The sequence below is a fragment of the Lates calcarifer genome, linkage group LG17, assembly GCF_001640805.2.
Source record: "Lates calcarifer isolate ASB-BC8 linkage group LG17, TLL_Latcal_v3, whole genome shotgun sequence".
NCBI classification, from domain to species: domain Eukaryota; kingdom Metazoa; phylum Chordata; class Actinopteri; family Centropomidae; genus Lates; species Lates calcarifer.
Window position 1 is genome coordinate 20,839,279 of NC_066849.1, and position 16,866 is coordinate 20,856,144.

The 16,866-nt window shown below is 41.6% G+C and overlaps 1 protein-coding gene across 1 annotated transcript in view; it reads right to left on the minus strand.

Moving 5' to 3' along the window:
* Positions 1 to 16,866, minus strand: part of cachd1 (cache domain containing 1) — a 79,822-nt gene that overhangs the window by 44,052 nt on the left and 18,904 nt on the right. The window contains exons 2-3 of the mRNA XM_018696467.2: positions 6,167 to 6,229; positions 573 to 721 (exon numbers count right to left, since the gene is read on the minus strand). Coding sequence (XP_018551983.1) covers positions 573 to 721; positions 6,167 to 6,229 — 212 coding nt within the window. The remainder of the gene's footprint in view (positions 1 to 572; positions 722 to 6,166; positions 6,230 to 16,866) is intronic.

The window sequence follows — 16,866 nt, forward strand, 5'->3', positions numbered from 1 at the left end:
GTTGCGAAAGGTTTCAAAGTTTTTCAATTTTATGATGGAATTTAAAAATCTAGATAATACAAGTTGATGCCAACACAGCCATCAAATCCCCAGGCTTTCAAAAAAAACTTATTACCAATGAAAACCCAGTATCTCTCTGCCTTGCTGGGCTCCAACTCCTATAAAACATGTTATTGTAGACTTATATTGCAGCAGAGCAAGAACTGGCACAACTGTGTGCTTTTTGAATAGAGAAATTTGAAAAATGCTGCCAAGTATTAGATAACGCTAGAACTGCTCAAGGCAGTAAATGATGTGATTTAAACACAGCTATAACTAATCCAAGGGTGATCAAAGCATGTTTAAACAAGGGAGTGACGGGGGTTCGTGTGTGTGCGTGTGGTTGTAGTATAAAGCAATGTATAGAGAGTGGAGTGCAGGTGCTAGCAGTGGGAGGTGGGTTTACACACAGAGAATGAACCTCCTGCAGAGATTTTTGTGCAAGTCAAAGAAAATAAAGTGTATGAAAGAGAAAGACAGAAAAGTATGTCTTTGTGTGAGAGTGTGTGTTTGTTAAAGAGAGGGTTACTCACTCCATCATGGATGCTGGTATGGAGCAACAGTCCTGTATCGCAGTGAGTGGAGAGGTGAGGTGGGCAGTGTATGAGGCTTCCACCACCTGTTTGTTCCTGTTCACCACATCCAGGTAGCGGTTAAACTTCTCCCGAATCTTCTTGGCCAACTGCACAAAGCAAACACAGACATGTTAATTAGACAGTGGTAAGTGGTGAAACCCATACTGATCTCTATTTACTTACATTCAGCTTGACCTTATTAATAGTTTTACATCTTCAAGGGTGACCAAGAAAACTTTCTGTCCAGGCTATATAGGAGATTATCTAACCCACAGTCTGCCTAAAAGCTGCTAAACTAAAACTTAAAGTAGCCGGAAGTTCACATGACGGATATGCACAAGTATGCACACACACACAGGCGTTCAGACAGACATTAACATTTCTCATCAGATACTAACAGAACTGCCAGAATTTAACTCACATGACCATTTTTTAACCATGGCTGTTTTCCAATTCACTGCATGACTGCACGTTGTTATACAGACATATGTCAATGTCAAACATGTAACTGAACCTGAAATCATTGTAGAGCTTGCATACATTTGTTCTCACACACACAAGTTAATATTCAAAAATGACACTAAACAAGATCAAAGACACCCAGACCTCAGGCTGCACTAAGTGTGAAATCCATCACTGTTAAAAGCAGAGCAGAATGATGGATGTCTGAGGCTGAAGAACATTAACTGCTCTCCACCTCCACGCAGCAAACTCTTTATCGTTTAATAAGAAAATCCACCCGAATAATACAACACAGCAGCAGCCTAAAGTGAAGCTGGAGCATTGTAAATATTTGTGGAAAAGAACAGCAGCATCACACAGCTCTGATATGGGTGTACTGGATTCTACCTTTTTCTCTCTTATGCAGTGCACTTGTTTGCATTAGTTTGATGCTTATCTTACACAACACACTGACTATTCATCTTGTTCATCAGCAATGTTTTCTCCAAGTTAATCAAATATAAGGTTCCCAGAAGTCTCCAGTGGGTTAGAAATTCTGTTTTAGGGTGTAATTTACCTATAAAATGCACAGAAACCAGGATAAAGGAAGGAGAAAAAGGAGTTTTTAAACAAAGGTAGAACAGCTAATTCAGTTGTGTTTACTGAGGCCCTTAATGCAAGCCCCTGAACCTGCATACATTATGCTTTGTCTTTCTTCCTCTGAAGGACTCGGTTCTGGTTGAGCACACACCTCACAGTACTCTTTCAAAATGGGGTTCCAACCTCTTTGGGGGAACTAATAACCAGCCTGTACCAGCCTCCTGGGACATTAATAACCAGCGCACCAGCGGCTCTTCACAGCAGAGCCAGTCTGTTCTTGCTTTTTGTTTACCAAAACACCTTAAAAGGATGTTATGAGGATTTGTGAGGAATTTACCCCCACTCAATCTAAGGCATCACATGTATGTAATCTGTTACAGATTATCCTCTTAACTTCAAGGCTGTCACGTGATCCACTGTTTTACTCAAGATCTGTTAAAGAACTAATCACTTGCAGTTACTTTTGGATTTTGGATAGAGTCACAATTTTTCCAAGTCTGTCCTAAAACAATAGTCATTTGCCCATATGTTCATATAAAACTGGAACAGGTTTGGTTTGTTGTAATTATTCCTCCTGTTAACACAGGCCAATAAGATGCCCCCTTCAATGTAGTGGAGACAAAATCTGCACAATGAAAATGAATTCTAAAGTTCAGCTAAAGATAATATGGGGCTTCAGAAGTCTCAGTCAGAAAAATCAAGTTACACAGTTACAGTGTTTTAGCATAATTTCCCTCCTTGTGTCTGCTTGCTGAGTTGTCTAGGATCAAAAAGTTTGACCGTATGACCAGGACTGACTTTAAGCTTTGCTCTTGGTCTGGACAGAGCACTTGAATGGCCTGGCTCAAGATTATATGTCTGACCCATATGTGCTCCCAGTTTATCAACCCAGCAGATGTCTCAGGCCACAGAAAAGCAGTTTACTCCAAATTCCCAGAGTGCAACCAAAATCTGGAGACAGAGCTCTCAGTGCTACTGCACCTGAAGCAGAAAACATCCTACCTGCTAAATTGAGATTCTTTTTTTTTTTTTTTTTTTTTTTAATCTTTGTAGGTAAATCAAAATGTTTGGGGTCCACTCAACCTCTAGAGAACTCCAGTATAATTAAAATGGATGCACCTGAGCCAAGTGTTACATCAAACTGTTTTAACACATGTAAATAATTTTTCCTATTAAAAAAATAACAAAAACGGCAAGAAATTTCTCATCATAAGACAAAAAATGTAGAAAATGTCAGCGGACTGAATACTTTCCAAAGCCATTTCGAATTCCCTACTCAGCCTTGTCGAATGCAGAAAAGGGCTTATTTCCACAGTAACTGGACTCCCTTTGTTCACATCCCATAATTACCGGTGTCTGTAAAAGGGGCTGCGATTCAAGCCAGGAACAGGGAAATGTACCGCGACCCACTGACCGCTTGTACACCTAATCAGCCGCCCGCTATTCCTATTAGGGGTTTAACAGGGGCCTGAGGCACACCCCACAATTACTGCTACTTCACCACAAGGAACACACACACACCAAGACATTAACATGCATGCTCTCACACACAGACTTAAACTTAAAACACACGAACATTGTACACTCCTACACACAGTACTGTCCATGCACGGCAGCACGGCAATTAGCTGCAGCGGACTTTGTATTAAAAAGAGGAAAATGGGCCAGTGTTCAGCTGAGGAGTGTTTCCATAACTTGAGTAAGACTCAAACTTTTCACAGAGTGACTTAAGAGAAACCAGAAACTTCAGGCCATGCAAGTTAAAGCTTAGGTTACAGTCTGCCACAGTGTAGCCAAAGCCAACCTGTGCTCTGCAGATTAACCACATTCTCCAACACAGACTCCTCTCTCCACTCTCTGATCCATCCAAGCAGCTTGTAGGGTTTGCAACACCCAGAGGGGTTGGTTCGGCCGCAGACCTGGAGCAGATGGAATAGGTTGAACCTGAACTCTTGTGCTGGAGTTTAAAGTTTTCACCAGACAGTCTTCAGCCACAGTCACTGGCAGTGGTGTTTATGGTAAATCTTACTTTGGATTGCAGGGTGGTAGTTAATACAGGAATGATTATGGGATGGACGCCGGTCTGTTCTGCAGACTTGAGAAATTCTGGCATGGTAGAAACTTGACTGTTCATGTCTTGCTTCTCCTTGGGTGAACTGATTTTATTATTGAATTAGTGCATTTCCACTGGTCTGAAAAGATGGACATGTTGCTTCCAATGATGGTCAAAAAGTTTGTTAAGCTTTTACACTGCAGACTTTGTTTGCTCTACAGATGGTGATGTAACATATTCTGCATGATTTGATAAAGTAGAGAAATGTCTTTCAACACAAAAATAGAAACACCTCCTGTTTAAATTGCCTGTTTCAAATATCAGCAAAGTTATCATCTCCAATTGATGTCCTCAACATAGGGGTAAATTCAGTAAGCCAATAAAACAGTGAACACAACATGCCGACAGCACAGACTTGAAAACATGGGGGAAAAAATCAAAATCTCATTTTTGAGTTGAATAGAACCATTTCTGGTTGTCCTTTTCCTTCCATTTCTTAAATGTCACCTTCTGAAGGATGCATCAACTTGAGCTGTGGCAGCTTTAACACCATCTCACACACAAAACTAGAGTGGTATACTGAACCGCAATACTACTGCAAATTCTAAAACCTTCCATGGGCCATTTTTATTCTATATACTTTGAGTAACTGGATGTGTTTTAAGTATTGTTTCTCTACAATTTGTTGAAATCTTAAAGCCCTTATTAAGAATGCAAATAAGGATCATATATAGATTGCAGAATATCAACTGTTGAAGCTAATGTCCTGCAGTATATTTTTTTTAAAATTTACATTATCTTACAGACACTATATTTAGGTGAGCAGTCAAATGTTATATAATAATAACTCAATGGTAGAATCAATCTGCTTCATCAGTACTGGAGCCCAACCATGATATTTTTAACTATTTGTATTGACCATATTAAGCCTGATCAATTAAAAAGTCTATTTATAATTTCACTCCATGGTGCCCCACGCACAGGGAAATTATAAAAAGACCTCATTGCACTCTTACAAACAATGGAACCTCTTGTTATCACAGCGTTGTGCACATGTGAACCATGAACCAGCATGAAAGCATGAATGCAGCCAAGAGTCTTAATTCATGATATCCACTCTGACAGCACATGTCAGTGAGTGAAACAAGCAGAACGCATTCATAAAACAGACAAGAACAGACTCAAAGACAGACAGAGAGAGGGAGGGCTCGAGTCATTAGATAGGGAGAGATGTCTGTGTGTCTGTCTGAATAATGAATTTCCAGAGGAGAAGCTTGTCCGAGAAGCCAGCGGCTCCTCTCTCTCTCTCCCTGCCCTCTCTTCCTCTGCAGATATACTCCTAATTGAGCCTCGCCTTGGCTCAGGGACACAGCCCCTCTGCCCAGAGAGAACAAGCAAGCCAACTATGCCAGAGCTGTCATCTGAATTACTTGGCACCTGCCTCAGAAGGGTTATGGGCAGAATGTATGGGCACTCTATGAGCTGCCCATGGAAATAAAATAGTTAAACTCCTCCAACAAGGACTCAGAATGAATGAAGTCAGTGCTGCCCTGGGACTGGGGCTTATTAAAATACACCAGATCCATGTGACTGCAATTCAAAATCTTAACACTTAGTATTGTAGCTGAGGTTTCTGTGAAATGAAGAAAAAGAAACAGTAATGCTTCAAGGCCAATTTGAGCTGCCTCTGGAATAGTAAAAAGCTGAAAGGTGAGAGATACCATATGTGCTTCACACACACACACACACACACACACACACACACAGATGCACTGACACAGATGGATACACTGGCGCACACAGTCACAGGAGACATGCAAACAAACATCAACCTGTCTGTTCTTGCTGGTGGCTGTTTACCAGTCTGTTGTTTTACTGTCACTCTTCCAATATCCCTGATGTGCGAGCACAAACACACACACACACACACACACACACACACACACGCCATGCCTACATGCAATCATGATTGACTTGCAACCAGACGCCAGAAATTCTGTGCATAGTTTTCCAATCTGGGACCAAAATGGCACACACAAATTCTGACTTGTGGATTCAGGGTCATTTAAAACAAATCTCCCAATTCTGCCGCCGCTATGTTTGTTTCCAAAAAGATACCACTCTTCTCTTCAAGCCTTCTTGTGCTGCCTGACAGCAGCTCTGCACTCATATTGTGAGCGAAGGGAGGAAGAGAGACAGAGCACAGACGAATGGAAAAACAGAACTTCAAAGCCAATGAGACAGCAGCCGCAGAATTTTAATAAACTCTCTCTTTCCTCTGATGGCAAGTGTATGTGTGTGTGTGTGTTCATTGCTACTGAATTGAAACCTACACAAGGCCACAAACAGACACCATCCATGGCACATGCATGCACAACCAGGCAGGTACACTCAGACACACACATACACACACACACACACACACACTCAGAGGAAAGTAGAAGCCTTTGTTACTCACCTGCTGCACTTCTGTCTCTCCGTTTGATGTCTTCTCGGTGTACACAAACGAGTTGAAAATCCTCTGTAGAGAGACAGAGAGGGAGTGGAGCAGAGACAGTGAGGTTAGATGAAGAAGAATGCTGAAGATTCTGATTCAATAACTGAGAGCTTTGTTATTAACATGCTGAAATATCATCCACAAAAATGTTTAGAAATGTAATGAAATGGTGAGAAGAGCATGACTGTAAAAGCACCATCACTGCGGGGATTTACAAACTATTGCATTATTGTTACCTGTCTACTAATAGTCCAACCATTCACACCTTTTTTTCCAACTTCCTCACATTTGTAAAGAATCCAGTCAAACCATGACCTTTTTGCAGCCGCGTACTATTTGTGCTAATTAAGCCTGATGGCAATAATGAAGCTGCTACTGTGGCTGGGTACCAGACTTTGATTACTGACCAAATTTTGTCCATAGCAGTTAGAACTGAAAAAAAAGCCACAAGGTCGGCACTGAATGAATCTTGAACAATCTGATAAAAGAACATGTGTTATTCTGTGTCATAACATGTGCATACTCATCAAGTCTTAAACAAAAATCAGCATCTGAAACCGTCTATAGCCTGTCTTGCTGCACAGTAGTTAGCAAAGTTATGAATTTTCTGAATGTAAACTGTTAAACTTTTAATCTAGAGGTTTTACAAAACAATCTACATTATACTGCAGAGAAAGTCAAGAGCTCAAACAAGTCACCAAACCTTTCTATTACATCATTTGGGAAAGTGTAACTAAACTCAAAACACTAACAACCATGTTAATAAACCTTCACAATGCCAGATATTTTTATTTGTCAAGCAAACATGTAGCTAAAACAGCTACATTCCATGCAGGTGTTCATCTGTTAAGGCTCTGGCATTGTGTTTTTTGGCTCACTGGCTTATTGGCACATCATAACATGTCAAACGCATTAGTTACACATTATATTTATTAGTCATACCTGTGCTTCTCCTGCTACGACAAGTCACAATGTAGGGGAAAAAATTAATTAATCCATCGACATAATAGCATAATACACAGGATATAAAGTTAATGACTAATTGTTTGGTGTTGTATCTGGAGGTTCCTGGTGTTGTGGGTGGTGTTGTATTATAACAGTGCCTAGAAAAATAGAGTGTGAGCACAGGAAATTAATATTAACCAAACTGACTTCACTGAATCTAAGGTACCGTCATTATTCTAGATATGTGAGTTAAGGCCAACATTAGCGTTAGCGCTGGTGCATTTATCTGCGCAGACAGGTGCAGAGCCATTTTTTTATTACTGGTCCTGAGAGGAAGATAAAATTGTTTGTCTTCCATAACAACCCAACCCATAGACCCAGACAGTATGGTCCTGTCGTTTCCATCAGTTTCTAGGCTGGGGAGGAAAATGCGTCACCTGTCTGGAGATTGGCCGTAACGCAAAATGGTGGTTTTCATGAGCCCGAATCACAAGGTGATGCTAAATTTCCCCATTTACCTTCCAGGCCCGAAGCATTTTAATAGTCCCTGATTTATATTGTTAAGTGAGTAGGAAGCAGAGCAGTACATTAAGGCATGGAGAAAGTGAGTCCTGGTGTGACCTCAGCGCTCAGAGAGCAGCAGAAAAAAAACATTTTAAGAGCTCCTTGAATATGGACCTGCTCTGACATACACACACACTAACACACAGGCATTTATTCAGTGGTCTCTTGGGTCCTATCAGCTAAATATTCTTTCTCTTACATACACACACACATTTCCCGAAACACAGGCAGCAGTACTATGTGGCAGCTACAAACACAGTAAAACTAATGTTTGTGTTGAGGCAGCAGGTAGGCAGGTGGTTCACTGTAAGCTGCCCCACTGCACACAAAGCCTTAAATTGCCTGGTTCCACACTGCACCCACTTCCTGCTGCCTGTCTGCACCTTTTGTCAGACACATTCCAGAGAACAGCAATTACCCAGAATGCACCACATCCAACTTAACCTGGAGCCAATTCACCTCAGACTGTTATTGCCTGCTCACAGGTACACCTTTCCAACCTCTCAACGGATCTCTACAAAGCATGACAAAACAAAGCAAAGTCTCATCAGTTTCACACACTCAAAGGTCAACATGAGCCGGTCTTTCAAGATGCTGTAGCTTCCTAAACATCAGAAGAGCCTAAGTTACTCCAAGATGCCTTAGTTCTATACCAACTCTTGCAGAGAAATGTAGCGTACTGGCATTGCATTGAGTGGGTCTGCAAGATAGGATTATTTTCCTGATTAATTGATCATTCTTTTGGTCCATAACTCACCAGTGGAAAATGTGTATCCTTGTTTCTGACCAACAGTCTCTATACATTTAGATTACTACAGAGTCAGAGAAGGGGTGAATTCTGACATCTGAGAAGCCAAAACCAGAAAATATTTGCCACTTTTGCCTGAAAATTGTCTTAAATAATTAATCCAACATCAGGCAGCGACAGATGCGTCAAACAGATGCAACTGCTCACAGAAATCTCTTTACAATTCCCTCTTCTGGGTCATAATTAGGCCATTCAGCTCACACTTGAGTATCAAATGTAATTACTAAAAATGTGATTATGTCTAATATGGCCTATAAACATAGTGCTAATTGTCAATCTGTCTCCAACAGAACTTTAAGTGTTCACTTTTAATCCTGACTGTCTATGTGGAGTCCACAGTCCTTTTTATGGTTGTTTTTGTGTGTATTGCTTTCATTTTACAGACTATGTGACAGTTGAGTAACAGTGGAGTGCTATACAAACAGTTTCATGATGTTATTATTGCACACACACACACACACACACACACACACACAGAGCTGCATATTTCACTACTGAGTTATTTGCAAAGTGCAAAACCAAGCCTAGACAGTCTACTGTTCCACACCCTTCTTAGTGGAAAAACAGCAGGTCCAAGATGTGGAGCTGTCAAATAAACATGAACAAGCACACATAAACAGAGCTGCCACTACTTAGCAGGAATCATGTGCTCTCAAAACACTACACTAACAAAAGGGAGGGGAAGTGGGAGGGGGGAGAAATAGGAACGGAGAAATTGTCTGTCTCCATTAATCCAGCAATTCTGAAAAAAAAAAAACTGGGAACAAATTCTGAAGAGAGAGAAAACTGCTGTTGTTGATTAGCCACAGGTTAGCTGTCTTTCCCCCAGTGCCTCGAGTGTTTGTTGTTGGAGCTGCTTTGCGGTTTTCACAGCTATGGAGCAGCCAGGGAGGAATGCTCGACTCTGAAACCTGAGAAGCCTGAGGCTGCCTGGGCCACCGTGGGCTTGTGGCCTCCCCTGACCCATAATCAAACAGTGAAACGTACACAGAAACACACACCAGTGCAGAGGCCATACAGACAGTTACACAGTGTCAGAAACACAGTTAAATGTCCCTAGACATCTTACTGCTATCTCCTCTGGATAAGGCTGAACAGTATGGAAAAAAATAAATATCATAAACACTTAAAGACGATAAAAAATAAACATTTCAATTGGTCAGCTGATGACCAGCACACAAATGGGAACTTTTTTTTTTACCAGAGAAATCTAGCTTTATAAACACGTTTTAAGGTTAACTCATTCAAAAATAAAAACTATAAATAGGATTCTCACAAAAACATTAAAATGGTGGATAATCAACATAAAGATGTCTAACTCATAAAAGCAGCCGGAAACACTCTATTTTCCTGAAACACAGCCACTCCATCTTAAACAGCAACTTTACGAACCCTTGGCCGCATTTATCAAGCTGTGGAGTGAAATCATTTTGCAGCAATAGCATGTGGAGTGCACATACAGTCACAATCCTTCTGGATGACTAATGGCAGCTCTTTAATAATATCCACAATTCTGATGCCATGTCTAAGGAAACACCATAAAATGTATATTTGAGGCCGCAAAGCTCACAAAGAACTGCATTCAAACTCCTGTCCAGTGATCACAGAGCATCAGCCTTTGTCTCATTAGGCCAGTTTTTAAATCCATCCACCTTGGGGTTAATCCCAACCACAGACGAGTGGTTCACAGGAATGGCTAAACCTCAGTGGAGGCTCAAACTGCAAGTTACAAAGATAACTACCGGAACCTGTGGTTTTTAAATCCTCTAGTTCGTCTGTTGTAATGACACAAGGTTGTGAGCTGCAAATATTAGAACTGCTTTATCATTTAAACTCTTCTCCAGTTTTAACTAGACCCATAAGCTAACCTCCTCTCAACTGTAGGAAAAGTGGATGATTGAGCAGATTTAACCATCAAAGAAGAACTTTTGCAACCTTGTCAGTTTCTGAGCACACTGTGAGCTTTAGTGCATGCTTTCAGTTTGCACTGCTGATGCATGAGTCCCATACAAAGTGACTCTAACCCTTTATAATTTTGTGTGTCTTTCTTGGCTCCTCTATCCTCTTCGCGCCCTGTTATAGCAGCTTATAATAATGGTTACTCCATGGGAACTTGCTATGTATACGGCATCTGTTTAATTGGCCCAGCCTCTTCAGCTCCTCTGTCAGGCTCTCTTGAGGATGCCATAAACCACCCCAAGAGGCTCTTCTTTTAAGTGACTCTTTTGTTCTCAGCGGAGCACTGAATAAAATCCAGACGGATAACCGACAATACCAGTCGAAGGACAGGGACACTGAGAGTCACCCGTGTAGGTTTTGAGGGGAAAGACATGGAGAAATGAGAGATCACTGAGCATGGAAAAGAAATGCACAGCAAGGAAAGACAGGAAACAAGAAGCAAGAGTGAGAAGGGAAAGAAAAAAGGAAGGAAAAGAGGAGAGAGGAAGTGGAGGCCAACTGCAGTGGGAGGGCTGAATTGGGAGTAAACCTATTAGTAATTCACCCATCATCAAAGGCCAGAGTGGAGCCGTGAAACACACTAACTTGGAATTGGACTGGAGTGCATGTAGACACCCACACCCACCCACCCACCCCCACCCATTAATCCTGTCTTCAGGGCTTGTTGATCAGTGGTCCAAGGTTTTATCTGTGAACACACTGGAGGGCAAGACAGGAGCATCACTTGGGTGGGGCACATGCTGAAAGTGTGTGTGTGTGTGTGTGTGTGTGTTTATGTAAGTCAAGGTGACTACGTGCCAACTGTCAATCAAATAAATATGCGGGCTATGTATAAGGAAACATGCACAGGCCTATTGCGAATGTGTGTGTGTGTAGCTCATGCTCTGCTCATCTCATTGTAGGAAATTACGATGGATGTGAACGTCTCTCTCACACACATACACACATACACATTTCACATCCACGCATTAGGCTACAGTGTAGATGTTTTGGAGCTGTAGGGGCTGAGATTGGTTTCAATACAACTGACAGATAAAAGCCTAAAGCCCAAGGGACAGTAACTGCTGCTTCCTCCGTGCTGCTGGTATACAGCTCAGCCTCTCTCCTTCCTTCAGTATTTCACCCCCTCCCTCACCCCCCCATTGCTTTTTCCTCTCTCCCTCACTCCCTCCCTGCTCCCAGCCAACTCTCCGCTCATTGCACTACAAAGGGTTGGAGCTGAGGATACGGCATCAGAGCTTCGCCTCTGATGTATGTGTGTGTGTGTGTGTGTGTGTGTGTTTTTTTTCCTAGACCCTTTGCCATACCTCCATCCCCAACCTTACCCTCCCGTCTCAATTTTTTTTCTGAACGCTACAAAGCAAAGTCAGGAAACAGACACCTGGGAGTGGAAAAGCAAGAGGGAGAGAGACAGTCCGGTTTCCGAATCTTCTTAATACAACAAAAAAAGTCTGAAATAATTGCACCTGCAGTTTAGAGCTGCACAACACACAGGCCAGAAGAACAGAAGAAAAGAGCATTTGTATTCATTCATTTTTCTATGGGAATAAACCTGGTGCACTAACCTAAAAACCTCAGAGGCACTTTAAAAAGATTCACTGTGTTTCCTATCAATTATAACAGTACAACCCCAGCTCAGTTATAAACCAGGTAACAGATGTAATTCTACTCTTTTCTCTGGGCTTCCAGACAGCTGTTCTATTCACTTCATGTCTTCAGATGTCTTCTTGTTTTTGTTTTTTTCTCAGCCAAAAGTCCAAAAGCCTCAAACCCCCAAAATATTCAGTTCACAATATCGGACAAACAAAAGCAGCAAATCTTCTAACTTCTAAATATTTGGCTTTTTTTCAAAAAAGTTGTGTTTGAAAGTTGCTATGCTAGCCCCATATGGCCGAAAATTACTGCATTACTGCAAGTTTAAGTTTCTCAAAACTGAAACTATCATTGAAGTTGGTGAACTTTAGCAAAATCAAACAACAGCCAAGAGAGAGGTGCTGGTCAGCATCTTGTTTTTCATCTGCAGGCTTTGATTTTGGTTTAGTTCTTTGGTTTTAATGCTCTGAATGCCCACTATTCTCATTAGAAGGTATTTGTGTTACCACAACACTGCCAACACACAGAAAAACATTCAGGCAAAGTTCACAAGGAGCAACTTGGGTATGATTATTTAAAAAACAGACATATCTTCATTTTTAACCATTGATTTTACTGAAAATAGCAAATCAATAGCTAGCCCTTCTATTCATTCTAAAAATCTCAACAAAACTTGATAGATGATTAATGCACAACACATGGCAAATTCTGCCCAGATTTCCAAGGCATGCGTTAGCTCTGTGGAATGAATCAAAACTCATCACAGCTTTGACCACAGCTCCAGAAAAAAGAAGGAAAAAAACAAGGAGAGGCTGAGCAGGAAGAGGCATGTCAAATTGGAATCTCTAAATGTCACTATAATGGCCATAGAGAAGCCAAACCCTTGCTAATTAAGTGCGTCTCTGTTTCAACCCAGTGGAGCAGGTTGGCTAATTAAATGACTGGCCGTCAGTGTCTGCCAACTGCTCGCTGCTGCATTTAGAGAGTGCTGGGGGTCAATTTAATTTGCTTGAATCTAACTAACGGACAACCTGAGGCGATGGCTCCAAAGCCTCAGCCCACACACTGTGTCAGTGTAGGGAGTGTGTGTTTGTGCACAGCCTGCTAGTTAAAAGACTGAAAAACCATAGTTAGCTCCGGTTCACTGTGCTGCATCTTCTATGCATGTATTTGCCTGCTTGTGGATGTTTATGTGCATTTTAAAAAGAGGCAAAAAATATGGAGGAGCAGTTCAGTGGGTCTTGATCCAAGCAGTAAGGGTGTGGTGGTGGCGGTGGTGGTTACAGCCTGCTGTCAGGGCATCCAGATTCGGGACATAAAGCGATGACTGGGAACCTGTTCAACATCTGACAAGTCCAAGAAGCCGGACAAATGTATCACACTGACCACATATAATAGCTTTTCAATGTGGAGCAACTCATAAAAAAAGCATCAAAAAACAATGGTTTTCAAACATTTTCCATCAGAGTCCCTGCATCCAGTTCTCATGGTCAGTTAGCTCCTGAAGTGGTTCAACATATTATTAATGAAGAATACCGTATAGAAAAGAGCAGTAACTTGTTGATTTAGTGCTTAACAGGAGTTAGTTAAGAGCGAGATAAATTGATCTGTGTCTTAAGCAATGTGCATGGATAATCCTGCCTACACAAAGAGTGTATTACATTCACATTTCCAGCTGTTATACTGTAGATATCATTCACTCAAAATGTACCAGTGTGTACAGAACTCTAACTGACCTCTCTTCATCTCCCTCTCTCTCATTTCAACCAAGGTCTCCTCCAGTCCAGTGCAGTGGGAGAGTGAAGCCTGTCAACTATTGGGTGCTTGTGGTTGTGAAATAACAAGACCCCCTTTTGTCCAAACAGCATCAGGGCCAAGTGAGAGTGAGAGAGAGAGAGAGAGGGACAGAGAGAGAGAGCCACCACCACACAGATCCCACCGCCCCCTACACCTACCCGAGAGGCTCTCAGTCTCGGCCTGGGCTGTTTGCTCTCCCTCTCCACCAGACAGGATATAATGCTTTCCACATGTGAGAAAAAAAGGGGAGGGAATGGAGGGTGGGGAAGAGAAGACGGGAGCAAAGTGGGGGAAACGAGAGAACTGTGGAAAAGTGGGGTGGGGTCAGACGAGAGCAGTAAAGAGAAGAGAAAGATAGCAGAACCGTGGTTTGATAGTAACTTCTCCACAGCACGGCTAGGCTTCATGTTTATTTGAAGCTATGACAGTCAATAAAGTTATCAAATTTGAATATCTAACTGGTATTTTAGCAAAGGACATCAGAGGCACAAAAGATTAATTGTGACTGAGACTAGCACACATTTAATTAATTCTATGGCTTTGCTCCATGAAAAGAGATTGTTCTGTACTTTTGTTTTCACCTTTTTTCCTTTTTCTAAGTTCAAACTGCTGTTCTGCAGCCAACTCTACACACAGATTGGTGATTTAAAAGTTTGAAGTAAAGGCAAGAGAAAACACATTTTATCTTCTTTTCTCTGTGATATCAAACATACTTTAACATGTTGAGTATTACACAATTTAGCCCTCATGCTGGGACAAAGGAATGGTAATAAACCATCTGATGCATTGTGACTCAAATGAGAGACATAATCTATCAGCTTAGTGAGAGTAAATGAGGTTTCTGCCTCTCTCTCTCTCCCTCTCTCTCCGAGTGTCAAGAAACAATGACATAAGTGTTATGTGCACTCAGCATCAAACGATGGTGGGGAACAGGCAAACAGAGAAACAGCCAAGACAATGTGCCCTAAAATATCTTCAGTTCTTTATCAGCTCAGTTAAGAGGTATGACATTATAATATACTAGCACACATGACTCAAAGATCACACCACGAAACAACCTCTGTGCAGAGGAAATGATCAAATTTCTCTCCATCCTAACTAAAAAACAAACCAGGAGTTTAGGGGCTTGAAACTCCAGAGTAGTATGGACGCCAGACATAAACATAGCCACAGTAATGCACTTTAAAATTAAAATGTATTGGTGTGGATATAGCTTCTCTGATTATCCAGGTTCCTCCTCTTAGTGAACTATGAGGTGTGTCCCTGTCAGAACATATGTCAAGTTAATGTGGTAAGAGGCACTGGGCCCAAGTTATTACCTCTCCAAACCAAGCCCTTTAATGTTAAAGCAGTTGAGTCATTAAAACAAGGCCTCAGGCTGCAGTAACTTGCTCTAATCATACTTGACTAATTAGACATACTAAAACTTGGACTTGAAAATCTCATTCTTAATGGTGGCATTTGTGTTGTTTCAGTAATAGATTACACCTCTTATAAGCCTTTTGAAAAACTCATGATCTTAAGGACTCACTGAATAGGAAATCAGACTGATTTTCTCGACTTCTTGGATGAGGTTTTAGTCTCAAAGCAGCAACAAATACAGCAAATACAAATACAGTACGCAGCGGCAGCACCACCCCGCCAGCGGTGCATTACGGGAATAGCAACTTGCTGTTAAAGTGGAGCCAATGTGAAAACGTTCCACATACAGATCAAAGCCGCATACCTGAGCACCTCCATTAAGCTGATAAAATCTGGGAGTGAAAAGAGGACGAAAACAAAACCTCACACACTGCGGTCAAATTAGTTCAACGAGAGAATGCAGGATAATGAGAAAATGCAGTGTTTTTATAGGGGCTTTGAATGTTTCTCCATATCAAAAAGGCCCATAAATGATGGTGTTTGTGTTTCGCGTTACATGACTGAGACTGGCCAAAGAATGATCATAGTTAAACCACAGAGCACCATGCAGGCGTGCACAAAACGTCACTGATGATGCATAAATCTTGTAAATAACTGGGGACTAAGGCAATTAGCTGGGATCCGAGTACTGTGCTCCTTTCATATGACTAACTTCATGACAAAAACGCCAGTAAATTACTGTGGGGACTGGGTTGAAGGAGTTCATAAAAAAATAAAAAAGAGCCTCTTGGTTGGTTAATCTTTGCTATACATTCCTTCAACTATTAGTTGAGACCTATAGTTGGGTCACAGGCCTGTTACTGTGGACACCATAGGCACGGACACTGACGATACTTTGCTTTTCGAATTTTGAAACACAGTACTTTATGTTTGCTACTTCTTACCCAAAGAAAGCAGGGACTGACTCTTATAAAATTTTAATGACAGAACTGAGAGATGGGAAAAATACTTAATCTCAAAACGCGCTGGGATAACGTCCGCTCAGTATTTTGTTTTACAGCTGGAGTTTATCACTAAATAAAAATAAACTCCCCAGGATTACCCCTTTCAGGACCAAACGCTTAGAGCAGAGTGACAAATGGCACGACTGAAGCAAACAGGCAGCGCAGCAGTGGAAACCAAGCAAAATTCTCCAAAACACTTAACCTTCAGCCACCTCAGGGCGCAATGCCAGTCTGGCAGCAGCGTCTGGCACCACAAGTCCCAGTCACACCCTAGTGGTACACCCTGCCGACGCAAAAACTCCATACTTCTATATACAGGCTTATTTTAACTGGACTTATAGATGTCAAAAGGATTAGAAAGACTGTGTGAAAGAAGTGAGACTGATAAACTGTAAGTCCGGGTCAAAGAAAAGGCAGAGGAAGAGACACACAGCGCAAAGGGCTTGTCGCCCGGTGCCAATAAATTTAAAACTTTGATATACGCTTCCTGCCAAGACAGCCCCTCTCTTAGCCAAGTTAAAAGATGTTCAGATGGGGCGCCTGCTCTGTCTGCACAAACTATCCTGGATTATCTTCACATTCCTATGCCGTGGACTCATCTGTAAGGCTTTTACTTGCAGTTTACAGGC